At 31.7% G+C, this 21769-nt stretch overlaps 1 protein-coding gene across 1 annotated transcript; it reads left to right on the top strand.

Moving 5' to 3' along the window:
• Nucleotides 1-16939: 16939 nt before the first annotated feature.
• Nucleotides 16940-19397, top strand: LOC120196658. The gene is made up of 6 exons (XM_039198407.1): nt 16940-16969; nt 17602-17846; nt 17926-18184; nt 18660-18839; nt 18939-19094; nt 19230-19397. Exons 1-6 carry the CDS (start codon nt 16940-16942, stop codon nt 19395-19397), a joined length of 1038 nt encoding a protein of 345 aa, XP_039054338.1.
• Nucleotides 19398-21769: the final 2372 nt, after the last annotated feature.

Raw genomic sequence — 21769 nt, 5'->3', positions numbered from 1 at the left:
AGGCAACCTTAAAACCTAAGTTTGGTTGCTTTTGTCATGAAAGTAAGAACAAAAAAAGTATGAACGGAATAAGAGATGCACGAGAGTATTTGACTTGAAAACCTGGTTAGTCTTATTTCCAAATAGAAAAGAATGAATGAATGAATATAATAAGGGTGGGAAAGCCCCTTTTATAATGAGAATCCCCTAAGAGTTAATGACTAAGTCTACTTCTACTCTAACTAAAAGTAGATCCTTACTTTAGTTAAAAGTCTAAAGGTTGAATCCTATTTGAATAAGGATGGTGACTTTGTCCCTTTTCTTAGAGAGGGTCGGTCTTGACTTGGAGAGGGCCCGAGTTATGTTGTGCTCGGCCTTATCCAATTCTGGTGCGGGCTTGGCACATCCCTTGGTTTTTTTTGGGGCAGACTTGTTGCGCCACCTAATACATCTGAATCTGGGAGTATTTTGGTGCGCGCGGATGTGTGCTGGTGGATGTTGAACTCGCCTTCAAGGTCGCGGTCCGTAACAATTACATTTACAATTATTAAATTTAGTTTAAATAGTATTACTTCCAACATTATAGCACAATTAAATAATATTAGTGCCGTCGAGACCCAGATAAATTTGTCTGTGACTCACCTGTTGACTGATGACAAACTTATGCGATGATCATACGATTGCGTTACATAATTTCTCTGATGAGATGCATATTGTTTTGTATGTCTCTAAAACTATAAAAATATGTCTATTCACTATATGTAATTTATTTTACAAGCATGTTTATTGAAATTAGTTAAAGTTATTTATATGCATATCACTTTTGATTAATCAAATACTGCTTAAGCATATCACATTAATGATCAATATTTTTTTATCTAGCATATTTTATAATAATTTTGTTTTTATAGTACGTTTTTCTTTGTGTTTTTTTGTTTCTTTTTCGTTAGGTTGGTTATTCTTGTCTTTTTTAGGGTTGTATTTGACATCGTCGCAACTAGTCAAGTAAAACTTAAACTAAACGTTAGATATAATTTAAAAAGATTAAATTTGAGTACCAAATCGAAACAAAAGGGATTAGAATTATAACGAGAAATTTAGAAAAATAGAAAATATATTTTCCCTTAATTATATCCCTTTCTTCTTTAAAAACGCAAATGCCAAACATAATTTATTTTTGGTAAGTGCAACTTGACGGTTGACCAGCATATATGCACTAATAACTTGTAACTAATAACTGTGTTTTCTTTAAGGAATCCCACAAGAAAAAAATTACTCTAATAATCAATGTTTTTAAAACCGGACTGGAACCTTAAACCAGTGAAGGTACTAGTTCACTGGTTCACCGGATCTTTTTAAATTCACAATATTAAAAGGTATAAAATTATCACAAGTCATAATATATATAAGTTAAATACAATAAAATCAAGTGAAAAAATGATTCAAATCAAGTAAAATCCGATCAGACCCGATTTAATTTTTTATTTATTAAACCCCACGCTTGGTTGGAGCATTAAAGTTGCAGGAGCACAATTTTTTAATCAAACACATCCCTTGCCCATGTCTTTTAATCATAATATATAAGAACAAGAGTAAGCACACATATAATAGAAAAGCCTTGGAATGATGTCATTTTCGATGATTTGCATAGGAATTGTCGTTGGCATATGATATGATATTATTATTATTATTATTATCATATATTATATAGTTAAGAATTGAATCGAGTACAACAAGAAGCTTTGCAGATCCAAATAATGCTAAATGACATATCACATTACTAATTGTAAATTGCTTGTCATTAGTTTAATCAAGTCCCATCATGTGCCCATTCCAAGCTTGCTCCAAGCCTAGGACAAAACCAAGAAATAAAATAGAATTCTTTCTCTGTAATGGGTTTAAAACCCGAAAGAAAAGCAGTGTAAAGTGTAAACTGTAAAGGGGGGTCTTCTCTCCGGGGTAAAGGAAAATCCAACGATATTGTACTCCGATTCAAATCAGAAAACTAAATAAAAAAAGTATATAATTGATACAAGTAAATAAAAAAGTATATAATTGATACAAGTAAATAAAAAAGTATATAATTGATACAAGTATCAATCATCATAATCAGAAAATAAATTTGGGGCTGAAAAAATCATAATAAACGACATCGTTTGATTTAATTTAAAAAAATAGAACCAGTGAACCGGTTAAACCTGCCGGTTCACACTGGTTTTGCCTTGACTGGTTCTTGATCTGTTCGTTGCCAAACTGGTTTTATAGGGTGACCGGATCGGATCCCAGTTTAATCGGTCGAACTGACTGGTCCGATTTATATAACCATGCTAATAATTAACGAAGGGTAATCATGTCATTAGCTCCATTCTATACAATTTTTATATAACTGTATTATATGTTTCTAAATCATGACTCTCAATTTAAATTGATCCTTAAACTTTGAATATTTTGATTTCATTCTCAAATTATAACTCTCATCCTAAATTAGTCCTTACACTTTTTAACATTTCAATTTCATCCCCAAACTATGACTCTCATTTCAAATTAGTCCCCAAACTTTTGAATCTTCCAATTTCATCTCCAAATTCATCCTAATATATAATTAGTTTCAACCATAGTTTAACCTAAATTTTATTTTTTAAGACATATAATAATATAACTTGGCCAAATGCTTTCATTAAGAAGGGATGTGATTAGAATATACATATAGTTTGAGATGAAATCGAAATATTCAAAAAGTTTGGGGACTAATTTAGAATGAAGGTCATAGTTTGGAGGTAAAATTGAATTATTTAAAAGTTTGAGGACTAATTTAAAATGATAATCATAGTTTAATGATGAAGTTAAAATGTTTAAATACTTAAAAACTAATTTAGAATGAAAATTATAATTTGAAGACATGTAATACAATTAACTCTAATTTTTTTGAAACGTCCAAAAGCTTACTCGAATAAATCGCTCTACTTTTCTTTCCCACAAAAAACGTTCTATATAAATTCAATCAAATAGTAATTTATAAATTATAAGCATGAATCAAACTATTTTAATGATTAAAGAAATAATTAATTTTTTTAAGTTATAAGTTCGAGTACGATATTGTAATCACAATTTTTTTCGCCCATTTACGAACCGGACCCAAACTACACCACTACCGTGCACCAACTCTCCCCTACTCCCTTCCATCACCTACTGCTGCAGCAAATAAGCTCCAACACTCCATGCCACCATGCCCTGTCACCACCAATCAGCAACACCAAATCTACAACAACTTTTTTTTTCAGAGATGTAAATAGGTTATAAAAACCCCAATAGATCATTGTAAGAGGGATCTCCCTCTATTTTTTAGGAAAAAAACCATACATTTTTCAGTAGCCATATTTCCTTTTTTTAACAGAAAAACTAGAGCCAAAGGAGGGAGAGATTAGAGGTTACCTTAGTCGGTTTGGTTCCTCGCCAAAGTGGGGTCTCGTCACATTCGGGGTTAGAAAATCGAAGGGTCGGTCTCCTTCGAATGTCGTTCCTGGCTTTCTTATAGGTTAGGGGTCAGTTTGGCTCTCGGGTTCTCAGGTTTAGGGTGTTAGAAGAGTATAGGAGGTTTGGTTCGTTTAGGGCAGAGTTTTGGTACAATCGACCACCGTTGGTGGTGATCGGGGCTCGTAGAGAGGTCAATTAACGACCAAGAACTGGTGGCCTTTGGGTTTTCGGTTGGGCATGGGTTTCGGTTTAGGTGCTTTTGAGAAGAAAAGAAACGTGGTAGGTTTACTAGAAGGTCGACGTGGCTTCGTCGGGGTCGAGTTTACGTCTAGGGAAACTCTCGGCTGAGAGTGGAGAATAGAAAGGAAGAAAGGTAGTGATTTTGAGCGTTTTGGGGTGGTTTAGCTTCCGTTTTGACATTAGGGCTTGAAATTTGGTGAGGAACTATGTAGGTCGAGAGGAAAAGTGAGGAAGATGAAGAGAATGAGAAGAGGAAGGGGTTGGGTTTAGGTTAGTTTAGTTTTTTAGGGTTAATATAATTAGGCTTAGGGTCAAAGCACTTCCAGGTCCCGCTACTCTTACTGGTTGTTTGCGTTTTAGTCAGCTGGTAGACTCTTTCGCAATTATTTCAATATTTATGCCTAATTTTTTTAGTTTACTTATTATGATTGTTAGTATATTCCAGGTTGAACAATTACACATAAATCATCGGTAGTTTGATATGTTTTTATGTTTTGGTCATCATTTTAATGAAAAATTGCTCTTATGTCCCTCTATTTCTGCCATGTTTTTGCATTATGGTCACCATGCATCTTTTTGTGTTGTTTATTGCGATTCTGACCCGATGCTTTGTTTTATTTTAATTTGGTTATTGATTTATGCATTTTATATTTCTAATTAACTACTTACTTTCATTTTATTGCGTATTAACCACTAACTTTTATTTTATTGCACTCTAACAACAGTTATTTATTTATTGTTTTTTATATTCGATTTGATCTTGCGGTGACCCGATTCAGGGTATGTCCCGCATTATTATGATTTAGACTTTACTAATTTCTAACTCTAAACATTTTTATTAATTTGTTTGATTTATTATACGATATTGTGGTGACTCGATTTGGGGTACGACTCACATTATTAGACTATATTAACAACTAACTTTCCTAATTTCTAACTGTTAATCACTAACCGTTAATTTTTATTTATTTATTTACTTATTTATTTATTTTATGTTCGAAAAATCAAACGATCTAGCGACGACCCGCCTTGGGGTATGACTCGTATTATTTACGGTCCGGGTTAAATATTAAAAATTAATGCTAACATTTTATTTTTATTGCTCTTTTATTTTTGTTATTTCATTTTATGCACATTAAAATTTCTGCCGTTTAATTTTTATTTATTTAATTTCATTACTTTAATTTACATTCTTTATTATCTATTTTTACCCTTCATTTTGTTGTACTTTAATTTTTTTCCTTTTTATATATTTTAATTACCTTAATATTTATATCCTTTTAATTTAATCATTGATGGATTCCTTTTTTTTTTAGATTTAGTCCATAATCTCTTAATTATTCGATTCATATTTAGTCATTAAATTAAGAGAATTCTTAATTTGGTCTTCACTTTTGCTCAAGGTTCCACTTTAATTATTTGAATTGCAATATTGATTAAAATTAATTTAAATTAATGTTAGAACCTCTACTTTAGTTAGATTTCCATCTAGTTCTTTTAATTTAGGGAATAATTCGAGTTGGCCCTCGCCTAAATTCTCAAGGGACCATCTCAATTATTCGATTCAATAATTGGTTAAAATCAAGTAGGATTAATATTAGAGCCGACATTTTTAGGTTTATGCCTCTAGGTTCTTTAATTTTCATAATTTGACACTGTAAGCTAGAGAAAACCTTAATATATCATTAGTTTAATTAGGATTAATAAAAATATGTTTGATTGCATTTTATTTTAATATTTAAGGCAATGTTCACTTATTAAGGCTTCAATAATATATCTCCCGTAAGTGTGCTCAGGGGGTGACTATTGGTGATTCCCGAAATAGGTCAACATCCTTTTCAAAACCGCATCATGATTTCTAAAATATTAAGGCAATGTCCTGTTATTAGGCATAATAGTCGATCTCCGCATTTTTGCTAGGGGAGAATGTTATCGGCCTTAATAAACGAATACCCTTTTCAACTTTGCATTCGTAATGATTTTTAAATTAAATAAAGTTCAAACTCTAAATTTACAATTCTAAATATAGAGTAATCAATTAGGTACCTTTTCTAAGGTGCTTGTGGGGGTGCTAATCATTCCCCACGTGTAACCAACTCCTGAACCTGATTTTTGGATTTTCGCATACCTTAAAACTTGGTATTTTGATAAAAATAAAAGGTTTTATTTAAATCACCCGATTTTTATGTTGTCCCAATCGTACCTTAAATGATTGGTGACGACTCCTCACATTTCAAAATCTTTTCAAAGAAAAACTCCCAGAACCATTCCTGCAAGAAAGAGAAGATGGAGTGTTTTGTATCAAGTTTTTGTAAGAGAATTTGAATAATTGGGGAATACTATGAGCAAAATGAAGTAGAAATAAAAGGAATCATTTAAATAATTATATCATGCATTAATTACATTGTTTTCATTGTAAATAAGGTTAATCCTGAATACTCGTTCCCCTGGTGATACCACTTTTACAAGGACTTTCGTGTATGAAATGATGAACATTTTTGTTTCATTTATCCTTTCAAAAACAAAAACAAAAAATATATCCCTCGTTGTCCCCATTTGAGCCTGAATTATTTTCTTCTAATTCAACCCTAACCAAGGATCACCCTCCACACCGGGGGGCAAGGTGAAGGAAATATGCTCGCATGAGTGAAACCAATCAATCCAGATTTTTTTATAGAAGCAAGTCATGGTGAAATAAAGTAAGAGATAACAAGATACCGTAAGGTGGACCAAATACGAAGCATTTGAAGATCAAATAAAGTTGACGACACATAGAGAAAAAAACATAAAAAATAATGAAAAGAAAAAATAAAAGAAAATAAAGCAAAATAAAATAAAAGAAAGAAAGAAAGAAAAGAAGAAAGAAAACATATCAAACACTTCAAGTACAATTGGTTCAAAGATCCAAAATCAATTCACCATAAGATCATGGAACACCAAAATAAAATAAAAATAAAATAAAAGACACACAAGCATATTCAAATCGAGTAAAACAAGATTGAAGACAGCAAAACGAATTGATCCTTGGTTCGATAACCCTTAAACACTTGTTTGGGCATATTTATCCCTTTCTTTCATAACCATGAGACCCGACATACATTTCATGCCTAAAAAGTCCTTTTTAATCATACATGGATTTCTAAGTGGAGAGACTATCTTCATATTTCATTTCGTCCCTTAGTGTTAGTTTTATTTGCAAAAATGGTTTCTAAAATCTTTAATGCATTATAGGAAAAAATAATAAAAGGAGGGTTCAAGACATAAAACTTTAGATGACGTCTCAAAATCAAAGGACAACCTGAAAAGGTGGCTTGAATACGAAGATTGTCAACCACTGCACAGAATATGATCTTATACATCTTGATAAAGCACTACACAACCCAAAGGCGCTCACGAGGGCTGAGAACCAGTGAACATTTCCAGGAGAGAAGCATAACGACCGCTTCATCATATCAATGAATACCAGAATCAAGGACGCAGGAAGCCAACATGAAACACATTACCTTCCCAAGTCATCCTAAGCTTTATATCAACATTAATCTTTACACTTGTCAAATGTATATAATTTTTTAAGGATTAAAAGAAAAATTAATTTATTTGATATTAAATGAACTTCTATTTTACAATTTGTTTTGATTGTGAGCCTGAAGAAAATGACAACATTTTTTAAATTTATTCATCAAATTTTCACATTTCTAAAATTGAAAGAGGAAGAAAAATATTTTCAAACATGATAATCTTAAGTGAAAAATGTCCTTGAAGTTGGCGAGGCTCATTCTGCCTTAATTAGAGAAGAAGAACAAATGATGCCAACGTAATGAAGACATTTCACAATCTTGAAAGAAAATAGTCCGATAGGTCAGAAGGACTGGAAGATAGAACTTCTACACTTCTTTGTGATGTTGGTAACCCATCAAGAAGCAGATGATCGCCTTAGTCGAAAGGGGCACATATCTCAGCTCATAGCAAAAATCCAAGACATTTATATTAGAAGAATTGATCACTTCTTAAGTGTCCATCTGATTGTGGCATCATTAAGAGAAGCCCTCAAGTTATTTGATAACATTGTTGATTAACGATAAAAGAGTGAGATAATTCAAGATTAAGATTTTGGCACAAAGAGAGCCATGGATACCTACATTAGGGCATTGCCAAAACCAGATGTCGTTAATATCACAAGATTTAAATCAAGGAAATGTAGCAAATGAGCCTCACCCTTTGGAGTGCCCAGGGTAGAAAATGAAAATAAAAAGATCTTACCTTGAGAAACAAACCATTAATGCTTCAGTTAGAAGACTTGTCCTAATAAACAAATTTGATTAAGCAGTCGAGTCAGGCACATAAATGGCGTCAAGACCATATATATGGTCGTAACAAGAATTCGAGAGAGAAAACATTTCCTCTGAAATGAAAACAGAAAACAAAGATCACAAGGTGATCAAGCTGATCCTCAAAAGATTGCAAGCCTGAGCTGGCAAGTTGCTACATCGATATTAAGGTTGGTTCCATACAAAGATAATCAAGTAAAGGAAGACTAAGGTCTCCACTTTGATCTAGAAGATGAATTGATGATCAATATGTCGAGATTCAAGAACCTCATCCATTACATATATATACATATCTATTGCATTCACATTTCATGCATCAAGGAAGATTTTACGGATTGTCCAAATAAAGGAAAGAGCGAAGAAATAGCATGATTCAAGCCTCGAATGGAGGGGATTTTGTTCGAAGTGGCTAAGCCTCAAGGATTAAGGAGCCCAATCGAGAATAATCATTTCATTGATATGGAGGCACGTTACCCAAGTAATGGGATGTTTCAAATAAATTTTGAGAAAAACGGAGCCTGATTTTTAGGGGTTTCTTGATGTTTTCAAATGGGTTTGGGAAGGAGATAAGCTTGATTTTTAGGGGTTTCTTGATTACTTGTGATGGATTTTTAAAGAAACTAAGCCTAATATTTAATGGTTTCTTGGTGATAACCATAAATAAGTTTTTGAAGAAGCCAAGTTTGATTTTCAAAGGTTTCTTAATGATAAGTTTATCGAGTATCATAACATATATTTACACTATTCTGGTAATTTACTGTGCATAAATGTCAAAGCCACAATAAATGATGAATGCTTACCGTACCAATAGTTATGATGTTGAGCCGATATTGAGTCATAAGGGATTTTTATAAATTCTAATTTCACCCAATTTGAAGGTTGTGTACTGTATGTGTCGAGATTAAAAGTGGATATCCGGGAAGTTCTCTTTCCGATAGATGGGCGATAGAACTTTTTAAAGTTGAGAGGGCTGAATTTGATGTTAGCAATTGAGCAAACACCTTATTCCAGTTATTTTTAAGGTCCCAACTACTATCCTTGGTATGGATGTATCATATTGACTTGTCAGGGAACGTGAATGTTCTATCAGGTTCTACGGTGGTTAATTCCAAACAGTGGCTGTTAATTTTTTGTCAAAAGGTGACAGCGAGTACACAGTCTCTAAAGCTTGAAATGATAGATTTTCTTTTCAAAACTTCCTAGCCAAGATGAAAGCTCTATTGGATTTCTACACGAGTTAAGGCAGAAGAAGCGAACATTTTTTAAGGCCAAAATTTACTGGGGCAAGATGCCCCCTTTTAAGTCAAGATTCACAAGAATGCGCTCAGGTGTGACAGATAAGGAAGACAACCGAACCAGGAAGAAAGTTTGTTTTAGCAATGAAAACTACTCTTGCAACCATTCTCAATAGATCAAGAAAACATGCATTCATATATATTACATGAATTTGCATCTTTGCATCAAACATTTCATCATTTCATACACATGATAAATTATGATTTCCCTTTCATGAGGATGCCTGTAAAGTCTATCTTGAAAAACTACTTTGTCCTTATTAGGATCATTTTTCTAGAAAAATTATTTGAGTCTTTCTTAGGACTATTTTTTTGGGATGCCGTTTAAGTCATTATTAGGATTGTCTCCCTAGAAACCTTTTCAGGAATGTCTTTCTTCAACTTGATTTTTTTTCATGTAGAGAAGTAAAGCATTTACCAAGGAAGGGGCTGGATCACTTCAATGCGAATGACCAGTGTTGTTTCCAGGAATTTAAAGAGTCAACAAAGATTTCACTTCACGACTTCAGGAGGGAGAAAATGATTTCAGCAAAGAATTAGTCCATATTTTTCATCATTGGAAAAATGGATCTCAGAAAAATTGAGGACCATAAGGTCATTACCTTCGGGTACTTTACAAATCATTGACATATGATAATCTTTTGTATGTTTAAAACTCTTCAAATGGAAGATAAACCGATTAACATTTCCAATGGAGAGTTCATAATGAGAAGAACTCATCTGATAGAGGGAGAAGAAGCTGTAATGAGAATAACTTGTTAAATCTTTGCTCGATTCATGAAATTTCAAATTAGCGAAACCTCACTCGAGGGATTAACATTTCTAATGGAGAGTTCATAATAAGAAGAACTCATCCGATAGAGGGAGAATAAATTCGTTATAAGAAGAAATTGTTCAACCTTTGCTCAATTTACAACATTTTGAATCAGCGACGCTTCACTTGAGGGATTAACATTTCTAATTGAGAGTTTATAATGAGAAGAACTCATCCGATAAAGGGAGAAGAAGTTAACAATGAGAAGAACTTGTTCAATTTTTGCTCAATTCCCAGTATTTTGAATCAACGACACCTCACTTGAGGGATTAACATTTTTAATGGAGAGTTCATAATGAGAAGATCTCATCCGATAAAGGGAGAATAAGTTCATAATGAGAAGAATTTGTTCAACATTTTCTCGATTTACGAAAAATTTTGAAACAGCGATGAGGGATTAATATTTTCAATAGAGAGTTCATAATGAGAAGAACTCATCCGATAGAGGGAGAAAATATTCATAATGAGAAGAATTTGTTCAACCTTTGCTTGATTCACGATATTTGGAATCAGCGACGCCTCACTCGAGGGATTAACATTTCTAATGTAGAGTTCATAATGAGAAGAACTCATCCGATTGAAGGAGAAGAAGTTCATAATGAGAATAACTTGTTCAACTTTTTTCTGATTCAAGGTATTTCGAATCAGGTATGCCTCACTTGAGGGACCAACATTTCCAGTAGAGAGTTCATAATGAGAAGCACTCGCAGCTCGAAGGAAAGAGATTGAGCCGAAAAAATGGTGCCTTATATATTTGCTTCATTCCCGTTCCACAAAAATAAGCAAAGGGGGGCAGCTGTAATTACCATTTTTTCGCCCATTTACGAACCATGCCCAAACCCCACCACTTCCGTGCACCAACTCTCCACTACTCCCTACCATCACCTACTGCTGCAACAAAGAAGCTCCAACACTCCACGCTACCATGCCCTGCCGCCACCAATCAGCCACACCAAATCTACAACAACATTTTTTAATTTTTATTTGAGAGATGTAAATGAGTTATAAAAACCCAAATAGATTAGTGTAAGAGAGTCTTCCTCCATTTTTGAGAAATAAAAAAACCATACATTTTCCAGCAGCCATATTTCCTTTTTTTAAACTGAAAAACTAGAGCCAAATGAGGGAGAGATTAGAGTTACCTTAGTCGGTTAGGTTCCTCGCCAGAGTGGGGTGTTGTCGCCGTCAGGGTTAAAAAATCAAAGGGTTGATCTCCTTTGAATTTTGTTCATGGATTGCTTGTAGGTTATGGGTCAATTTGGCTCTCGGGTTCTTGGGTTTAGACGTTAGAAGAGGAAGAAATAAGGTTTGGTTTATTTAGGGTAGAGTTTTGGTATAACCGGCCACCATTGTTAGTGGCCGAGGCTTGTTGCGAGTACGATTAAGGACCAAGAACTGGTGGCCTTTGGGTTTTCGGTTGGGCATGGGTTTCAGTTTAGGTGCTTTTGAGAAGATAAAAAATGTTGTAGGTTTACTAGGAGGTCGGTGTGGCTCCGTTGGGGTGGGGTTTACATCTAGGGAAACTCTCGACCAAGAGTGGAGAATAGGGAAGAAGAAAGGTATAGGCTTTGAGCATTTTGGGGTGGTTTATCTTCCGTTTTAGCCTCCTCGGTCATCGGTCGTAGCATGAGGTGGCCACCCAATCGGTGGCCGGTGTTGGGGCTTGAAGTTTAGTGAGGAACTGCGCCGGTCGAGATGAAAAGTGAGGAAGAGAATGAGGAGAGAAAAGGGGATGAGTTTAGGTTAGTTTATTTTTTAGGGTTAATATAATTAGGTTTATGGTCAAATCGCTTCCAATTCCCTCTACTCTTACCGCGTGTTTGCGTTTTAGTCACCTATTGTGACTATTTCACAATTAGTTCAATATTTATGGCCTAATTTTGTTATTTTACCTATTATAATTGTTAGTATATTTCATGTTGAAAAATTTACACATAAGTCATCGATAATTTGTATGTTTTTATGTTTTGGTCATCATTTTAAGGGAAAATCACGCTTATGTCCCTATATTTCTGCCATATTTTTGCATTATGGTCACCATGTATTTTTTGTGTGTTGTTTATTGCGATTATGACCCCATGCTTTGCTTTATTTTAATTTGGTCAATGATTTATGCATTTTATATATCTAATTAACTATTGACTTTCATTTTTATTGCATATTAACCACTAACTTTTATTTTATTACACTCTAACCACTGTTATTTATTTATTTATTTATTTATTTATTGTTTCTAATATTCGATTATATGATCTTAAGGTGACCCGATCCGGGGTATGACCCGTATTATTACGGTCTAGACTATATTAACATCTAACTTTCCTAACTTCTAACCGCTAACCACTAACCGCTAATTTTTATTTATTTATTTACTTATTTCTTTATTTTATGTTCGAAATATCGTACGAACTTGCGACCACCAGCCTCGGGGTACGACTTGCATTATTTAAGGTCCGTATTAAATATTAAAAATTAATGCTAACATTTTATTTTTGTTATTTAATTTTATGCACATTTAAATTTCTACTCTATACTTTTTATTTATTTAATTTCATTACTTTAATTTACTATTTTTATTATCTATTTTTACCCTTCATTTTTTGTACTTTAATTTTAGTCATTTTATATATTTTAATTGCCTTAATATTTGTATCCTTTTAATTTAGTCATTGATGGATTCCTATTTTTTAGATTTAGTCCATAATCTCTTAATTATTCGATTAGTATTTAGTCATTAAATTAAGAGATTTCTTAATTTGGTTCTCGTTTTTGCTCGAGGTTCCACTTTAATTATTCGAATTGCAATATTGATTAAAATTAATTTAAAGTAATGTTAGAACCTCTACTTTAGTTAGATTTCAATCTAGTCCTTTTAATTTAGGGAATAATTTGAGTTAACCCTCTCCTAAATGCTCAAGGGACCATCTCAATCATTCGATTCAATAAATAGTTAAAATCAAGTAGGATTAATATTAGAGCCTACATTTTTAGATTTATGCCTCTGGGTTCTTTAATTTTTCATAAATTGACATTGTAAGCTAGAGAAAACCTTAATATGTCCTTAGTTTAATTAGGATTAATAAAAATATGTTTGATTGCATTCTATTTTAAAATCTAAGGTAATGTTCACTTATTAGGGATTCAATAGTATATATCTCTCAAAAGTATGCTTTGGGGGTGACTACTGGTGATTCCCGAAATAGGTCGAGATCCTTTTGAAAACTGCATCATGATTTCTAAAATATTAAGGCAATGTTCGATTATTAGGCACAGTAGCTGATCTTCACATTTATGCTAGGGGGCAAATGCTATCGACCTTAGTAAACGAATACCCTTTTCAACTTTGCATCTGTAATTAAATAAAGTTCAAACTCAAAATTTACAATTCTAAATATAGGGTAATCAACTAGGTACCAATTTTTGAGCGCTGGTTGGGGTGCTAATCCTTCCCAATGCGTAACCGACTACTGAACCTGATTTTTGGATTTTCACATACCTTAAAACTTGGTCTTTTGAAAAAAAAATTATTTTATTAAAATTACCCGATTTTTATGGTGTCCCAATCGTACCTTAAATGATTGGTGGCGACTCCTCACATTTCAAAATCTTTTCAAAGAAAAACCCCCAAGTCGGTACAAGTTTTTTCCCCGCCCGAACGAAAAACAATGTCGACAGATGTCTATCAAGATGTTTAAAAATCAATAATCAAATAAATAAAAATCTTTAAAATAAATATTATCTTATATTAATAAAAAAATATTAATTTACAAATCAAAATTTGCTTACTAAAATTTATATGAGCAGGTCTCCAATACCATAACAGCTGCCACCAAATATATAGTATATCATAAATGCAAATATAAAAAATAAAAGTCAAACGAGGTTTGGTTTCTTTTAAAATGATTCCTCAAAGCATTTATTTCCCATAAATGTTTTTCTCATTATTTTATTCTCCATTATCTTATATTTATCCTCATAAATGAAGTATGATTTGATATTAAAATTAGGATTCGTCAGTCAAAATATAAATTATATAAAAAAACAAACCTAATTAAATATTTTCTTATCAACAAAACTAATATATTATTTAATAATTTTTATAATTTTAATATATTTTTAAATAATTTATAAAATTTTAATATATTTTTAAATAATATATAAAATTTTAAAGATTCTTAAATATTTTTAAAAGAAATATTTAAGATTTTGAAAAATTCACCGTGACATCACCTGTTGCGACACACGACACAAATTATTAAAATTAATTGTTAATATTAATTAAAGAATCGTATTATTTTTTTAGATTTTTTTTAAAATTTAAAAAAATTAAATTAATTTCATTTCAAAAAATCGAGTTTTTTACAAACTCGAACTTCCGATTTTTTTTAAATTTTTTTATTTAACTATAAATCGAGAAGTTATACTAACTTTCTTTAACAATTCCTACCTAAAAGAGGAGAAAGAGAATTTTATTCCTAATTAGGGCCGTAAACGAGCTGAGTTGAGCTCGACTCGACTCAAAAATTCTGAAATGGAACTCGACTCAGTTTGAAAACTCGTGAGCAAAAAAATTTCAAGCTCGATTCGAATTCGAAATCATGAATTGAAGCTTGAAAAAAGCTCAAAATAAAAGAGATCTTAAACTTAATCTGGTTAAAACTCAAACTCGAACATGAATCTTAAGTACATTTATACTATATATTTTTTTAAAATCAACATATAAATGTTAATATTATTAATAATTTGTTTTTAAAAAGATAAAATTTAATATTTTATTTTTTGAGTAGCTCGTGAGTTTTTCGAGCAGAGTATAAAGTAACTCGTTTCAGGTTGTTAAAAATTCTAGTCGAGCTTATACTCAAGTCAAGTTTTTATTGAGCTTAGACCGAGTCGATCTCGAGTAACTTTTAATCTGGCTCGTCTCATTTATAGTTCTATTCCTAATGGATATCGAACTCACAACTTAAGAAAAATAAGAGATATTAACTGAAAGTTTGTAACTATCTATTCTAAAGACGGATGACAAAGGTTAAACTAATTAGATGATTAGTCTAACCGTTAAAAACAAGCTTAGTGTCCTAGACTTTGTCAAAAAGTTAACTTAATGGAACCATGAATCATATTTGATTATTGGTTTAATCGAAATTATACATAAAAAAGTATCATTAAATTATACTATTTTAAATTATTCAAATTAATCGAAATAACTTGAATATTATATTTTAAATAACTTGTTTTAACATACACTATATATTTAAGGTAATTGAAATGACCATTCAGCTCAGTTGGTAAAACACAAGGTTCTTAATCTTGAGGCCGTGAGATCGAGTCCCACGGAGGGCATTTCATAATTTGGAGGTCTCTTACGGAAGCTGCTCCCAACCTGTGTTGGGAGCAGCCTACTATCTTAACTCCCTCTTACCCTATACATATGAGAAAAAAGGGATAACCATTTTTATATATTTAAGGTAATTAAAAATTATTTAATATAAAATTTAACATTTTATTTCTCAAATAGTGGCGGATTTTGTTTATTCCTAATTGATTGTGAACATCACTTTAATCATTTTATGCATGGTTTGATCAAGACATATAAACAATCCAATCCAATTTCCATTACTAATCCACCAAAATGGTTGTTGCTTAATAATGAGGGTTTTTTATGGGAATATAATCTTTTTAATTTTTTACTAAAATAGTACTCAAATAATATTATTCACCAAAAAGACATTTTTTTAACGTGCTTATGTTGATGGATGGTTTTACTAGGCTCCCTCGTCTATATAGGGTTGTAGGAAAGATAATTTTTTCATATAAGATATTCACATATCATTTTTTGAAGTAGGGTTTTTTATTGGTCTGAAGACGTCGTGCACTCCTAAGGTCTTTTTTATTTGCCTGAAAATGTCATGTAGTCGTGAAGTCTTATTCATTTGTCTAAATACACCATGCAGTCGTGAAGTCTTTATATTTGACTTAAAGATTCGTGAAACACATGACATCTTTAAATTGATATTGTACAATTCACCATAGATTGAAAAATAATCTTTAAGTTAAATTATATTAGGAATTAAAAATTACACTTACATTAACTCAGTCATTTTGCTGGTTTTTCTAACGGTAATGTCACTCGGAATAAAAAATAAAATAAATATAAAATATTAGAGAGACCGTTGAGATGAAGTACCACGTAAGCAAATTCGTATCCTTAAAAACGCACCTTTCTACATTAACGTGTTTTTATTAAAAGAATACTATTTTATTCACAGAATAAGTTAGATACCGTTTTAATAAAAAAATAAAAAAATGTTCCAATAATATTACTTAACTATGAATATAATTTCCTACTAATCACAAAAGTGATTGAATATTTTTATACTAACTATAAATTATTAGATTAAATCACATTCATTATAGGTAAAAAATATTTTATATACACTTTATTATTAAAATTTAACTAAATTGATATTTCACAATTAAATTATATTTTAAATAAAAACTAAGGGAAAACAATTAAAAAAGGCGTATGTTTCTCTTTCGTGTCATTGTTTTCCACGACGCAACAAGAAAGAGAAAGAAAGCACTCCATACTTCACAAGGATTTTGCCTCCTCTTTGGTTTCTTCTTCTTCTTCTTCTTTGGTTTTATGCCGTTCTTTGGATTGTTTCAGTAGCTGAGAATACAAGGGAAAACAAGATGTATAGTCCCAATGAACCCTCCGCTTTTCCTTATGCTTTGTGAATGTATATGTACTTTAATCTCCTCCTTTCTTTCTTGCTTGAGTTGCTTTAGCTTCTGCGAAAACGGCAATGGCCGAGTACATCTGTTTGTTTCACAAGGTACCCTTAAAACTTCACTTCGTTTTACTTTCTGGGTTCTTTTTCTTTGGCGAGTTCGTACCTGGTTTCTTTGCAATGCTTAAAAAAAGACTCAAATTCTTGTCGATTAGCCCTGGATTATGTCGATTGATGCTAAAGCTTATAATTTTGAACAAATTATTTGAGTATTCTTGACTTCCTATTCGAACATTTTCTTTTATTAAGTTCATATATCTGTTTTTTGTAAACAAAATATTTAATGGGTTTGAAGGATAATTTTTATGTTACCTCTTTTGCATGTTTGGATCTGTTTTTTCTCTTCACTTGTTCTTGAGCTTCCTTGTATGCTTAAATTTTGAGTTCTATGTATAATTTTTATCTACCTGTTTAAAATTAAAACCAGCATTGCATTATTTTTCTGTTTTATGACTCTGTTAAAACTACTAATTGGGTTTTAACTTTTATATTTTTCCCACATTTCTTTTCCAGGCACCTTTACCTTTGAACTTTGCTAGTTACATCATTTACAAATATTTCTCAAAATATTTTCTACTGAAAATGTTTGCTTGCATGTCAAAGTTTTAACCTCCTCTTATCATCTCTATAAATTTTGTGATAAATTTGGGTTAAATATGTGCTGTTTTTCTATGCAGGATACTCTAATTATAAAACCTCCCAAGAAATCTCCATTGTTCTTAAGGACAGTAGTTTTATTGTTTGCTATACTGTGTGGTGTTTATGTCTGTACAGCGTGTTTAAAGCAGTTAAGTACTGTTACCAAGGTCCAATTTCAGAACATCCAAGTCATAGAGAATCCAACTCCAGATAGTAACATTATCAAACAAGTTGAAGCTCAAATTCCTACCTTGCACTACCCTAAACCTGAAACTTTTAGCAGGTAAACAAGAATACTTTCTTTTTGAGTTTTTTTTTTAAGTTCAATTGTCTTAGATTTTTCTGTTCATACTTTTTTCCAGGGGTGAATGCACACAAAATCCGGTAACATTCTTTGCCATATTGTCGATGCAGAGATCTGGAAGTGGATGGTTTGAGACTTTACTAAATAGTCATATCAATATAAGCTCAAATGGGGAGATATTCTTTCCAATGGATAGGAGGAAAAACATTTCAACTATTATACTGACTTTAGAAAGAGTTTACAATTTAGATTGGTTCAATAGTGCTTCCAAGAACGAGTGCTCTGCTGCTGTTGGCTTCAAGTGGATGCTGAATCAGGTATACAAATGTACAGTCAATTTTGCTAATACATATATACATTTGTGCTCCTTTGTGCTTTGAGGCCTTTATCTTTTTAACTTTAAAAAAATGTTTGATCAGTTCCCTTTCCGAAAGAAAAAGAATCGGCAAGCCTTTGGCCAGGGACCTCTAATTATCCTTGAATCAAATTATGATGGGATTTCAGGTTTAATATTTTGGAAAAGTTGCTCTGTTCAAATTTGCTTGTTTACTTGTATGTTTATCTGTATGGATCAGCTGAGAAAACTGTACATTTTTTTGACAAGCGAGAAAACTACTTAGTTTTAGATATCTGATTTTTGCGTCTCCAAATTTGTAATAGTGATTAGCCGTGAAAGCAGCCATGCATAAGACACTGAAGATGGTCATTGTCCTTTATGATGGATGGAAATTATTTGAATCCCAGGAGCTGTTTTGTGGTCTATAGCTAACTGCTAGATGTATTTTCATGCAGGGACTGATGGAGCACCATAAAGAAATAGTAGAATACTTTAATCATCGGGGAGTTGCTGTTGTATTTCTCTTCCGAAGACATTTGCTTCGAAGAATGGTTTCTCTGCTTGCGAATTCATATGATCGCTATGCCAAGCTATTAAATGGAACCCACAAGTCTCATGTTCATTCACAAGAAGAGGTATTTGTCCCTATCCCTATCCCACCAGACTTACTCAGCAAGCCCTTGGCTTTTTCATTGTTGGAGAATCTAGAACTTATTTCTAGTCACTTGATTTAGGCGGCTGCTCTTTCAAGATACAAGCCCATAATCAACTCAACATCATTAATAAGTGATTTGAAAGAAGTAGAGATGGATGCTGTCAAGACTATAAAATACTTCAATAGCACCCGTCATATGGTTTTGTACTATGAGGATCTCATCACAAACAATACGGTAAGGACATAACATGTTTTCCTGAAATATTTACGCTATTTCCGAACTTCAACAACTTTTAGCAAACTGTCCTAGACTATGCGTTAGGCATTGCCTTGTTCATAACTTTATGTCATTGTTCAATGCATGTCACAGAAATTAGAAGATGTTCAAGAGTTTCTTGGTCTTCCGAAGATGGAATTGACTAGTCGACAGGTTAAAATTCACAAAGGTCCGTTATCTGATTTCGTGAAAAACTGGGATGATGTGGTAAAGACATTAAATGGGACAGAATACGTTAGTTTCCTCGAAGCTGACTACTAAGATCTACTCCATTGCTAACAAATTGAAGGTTATGGATACCATCTCCTGTTGATTTTCCCGTTTTATCGAAAGCTTACTGCACATATACCCAAGTCGAAAATTTTTGCTGCTGTAAAATGCATGATGATGATCACCATGCTTGCAACACGTAGGTGATCTATACCACAGTGAACCATGTACCTTTTTTGTTCAAATTTTATTGATATTATAGACGGCATGTATATGTCAGGTAATGAAAAATTGGGTGAATCACTCGTTCATCCTTATATAGTTGCTTCATGACTTTATTTCCATCAACCTTTTGCCTTTTTGGTTCTCTCTTGCCGGGGGCAGGTGGGACAGTAGCCCCTGAAAACTTAAAATTATCATATATTTTATATTTTTTTTATATATTTGTTATTGAAAATAAATTTTTGCCTTTCTGAAATTTTATATATATGTTCCATCTTAATATTTTAGAGATTCGTGTTTTAATATAAAATTCTGTGTCCGTCCCTGTTCTTTTCGGAGCTTCAGACAAAGTCCTTAGAAGCTGCCTTTGAGGTATACTGAAAAACAAAGATTTGATCGAGACGGGTTAGCCCAGTAAAAACGTTTATGAAGCAACTTTTTCAAAATTTCATAGGCTTTTTGGGTGTATCAATTCAATGATTCTTTAATACACTCGTCAATAGTTTGTCATCAAAGTTATTTCTTTTTTAAAATAATATTATAAATATATTTTATAATTTTAGATGATATTTGATTTATTAAATAATGTTATAAATCTTATTTATACATGTGAAAAATATGAATAATTATATATGCATAACTTATATGATTAGAGAAATTTATTTAAATTGAAACTAATTCATTCTATAATATTAAAGATAATTACATTTAAATTTGAATAAAGAATTCGACTAAAAAAATTCAAATAAAATTTAAATGAAATAAATAAAATTCTCCAACTTTATAAACTCAATTTTTTACTCCATTCGATAAATGATTACTCATGTTGTAGCTCTAAAAGCACAAATAGTCAACGGCATATGTACCCTTGAAATGTTTTTAAAAGTAATTAATTATTCTTATTTTATTAAAATAAAATATTAATTATCTGTATTATGATTAATATTACTAGATTTTATCATACTCATGGTTTGAAATATGTTTTATTTTTGTAAAATATATTTTTTAAAATTGTTTAATACTTAGTTATAGATGTAATGATATAATATTTGTATATATATTTGTTGGTCTCATGTTTAAATATTCAAGTTCTTATTTTTAATTAATTATTTAAAGATTATATAAAATTATTAAAAGAAAAAAAAGTTATAATAATATTAAATATCATTTAAAAATGAATTGTCATCATTTTTTTAGCTTAATTGATATTCAATTATCTTGTGACACCAACTTACCCAAAACTACTATAATGAGCATATATTAATTATCTTTATTTTCATTAAAACTAACTTCTAACACCAAAAACTATTTGAGGATTATATTGGTAATTTAATTATCTTGAGGATAATTGGGTAAATTTTTAAAAGTTATGGGATTATTTTGAATTTTTAGATTAAGAATTAATTCTAAGAAATTGAGTTTATGAAAGATTTAAGACTAACTGAAACAAAGAAATTGTGTGTATCTAAAGTGAAAATAAGGGATGAGTTGGACTCTTTAGTGAATAATTTATCTAAAAAAGTATGGAAGCTTGTGCAAACAAGTCATTATAGTCGTTGAATTTTGATGGAGTTGCCATATTTAATTTGGACAGTTTGATATATTAGATTTGAGTAAATTATATTTTCTGAATAGCTTATGTGGTTATAAGATAATATTTGTTCAGATCTTTTTTAACCTCTTGATAATGCGCACACACTCTACAAATGTAACTACTCGAACCTAAAATTTCTAAGAAAAGTAAAATTTCCTTGTACCACTTCGGTCACTTGGTAGGTTCTTTAAGTTAATTATTTTAAATAAGAAATAAGAGGTTTTATGTTCTAATTAAAAGAGGAAATGGGTAAACAAAAAGGTCTTCCTCTTCCCCACTTGGACGGTAAGAGAGATAAAGGTAAGATCTCTCGTTTCTCTTCAATTTTTTCTTTCATTCTAGTTGGAATTTAGGTTGCCTCGTCGATCCTCCCTCCCTCCCTCCGTCGATTCTCGGTGACGGCGACCCTTCCTTAATGTCGTGGGTGCCCGAAGATAACTCAAGCGTCTCAGGTAAGGGAGGAATCAAAGCGTTTTTGTGTTTTTATTTATTTTATGCATGCATTCGAAAGAAAAATAGAAAAGAGAATTACCTTGAAACATTTTTTTCTTTTTTGTATTGATTTGAACTCCGTGAATGTTACAATCTGAGAGGGGATTTTATATAA

This window comes from Hibiscus syriacus, unplaced genomic scaffold, assembly GCF_006381635.1.
Source record: "Hibiscus syriacus cultivar Baekdansim isolate YM2019G1 unplaced genomic scaffold, ASM638163v2 tig00117034_pilon, whole genome shotgun sequence".
Classification (NCBI taxonomy): Eukaryota; Viridiplantae; Streptophyta; class Magnoliopsida; order Malvales; family Malvaceae; genus Hibiscus; species Hibiscus syriacus.
This window is presented reverse-complemented; position numbering and strand designations above follow the sequence as displayed.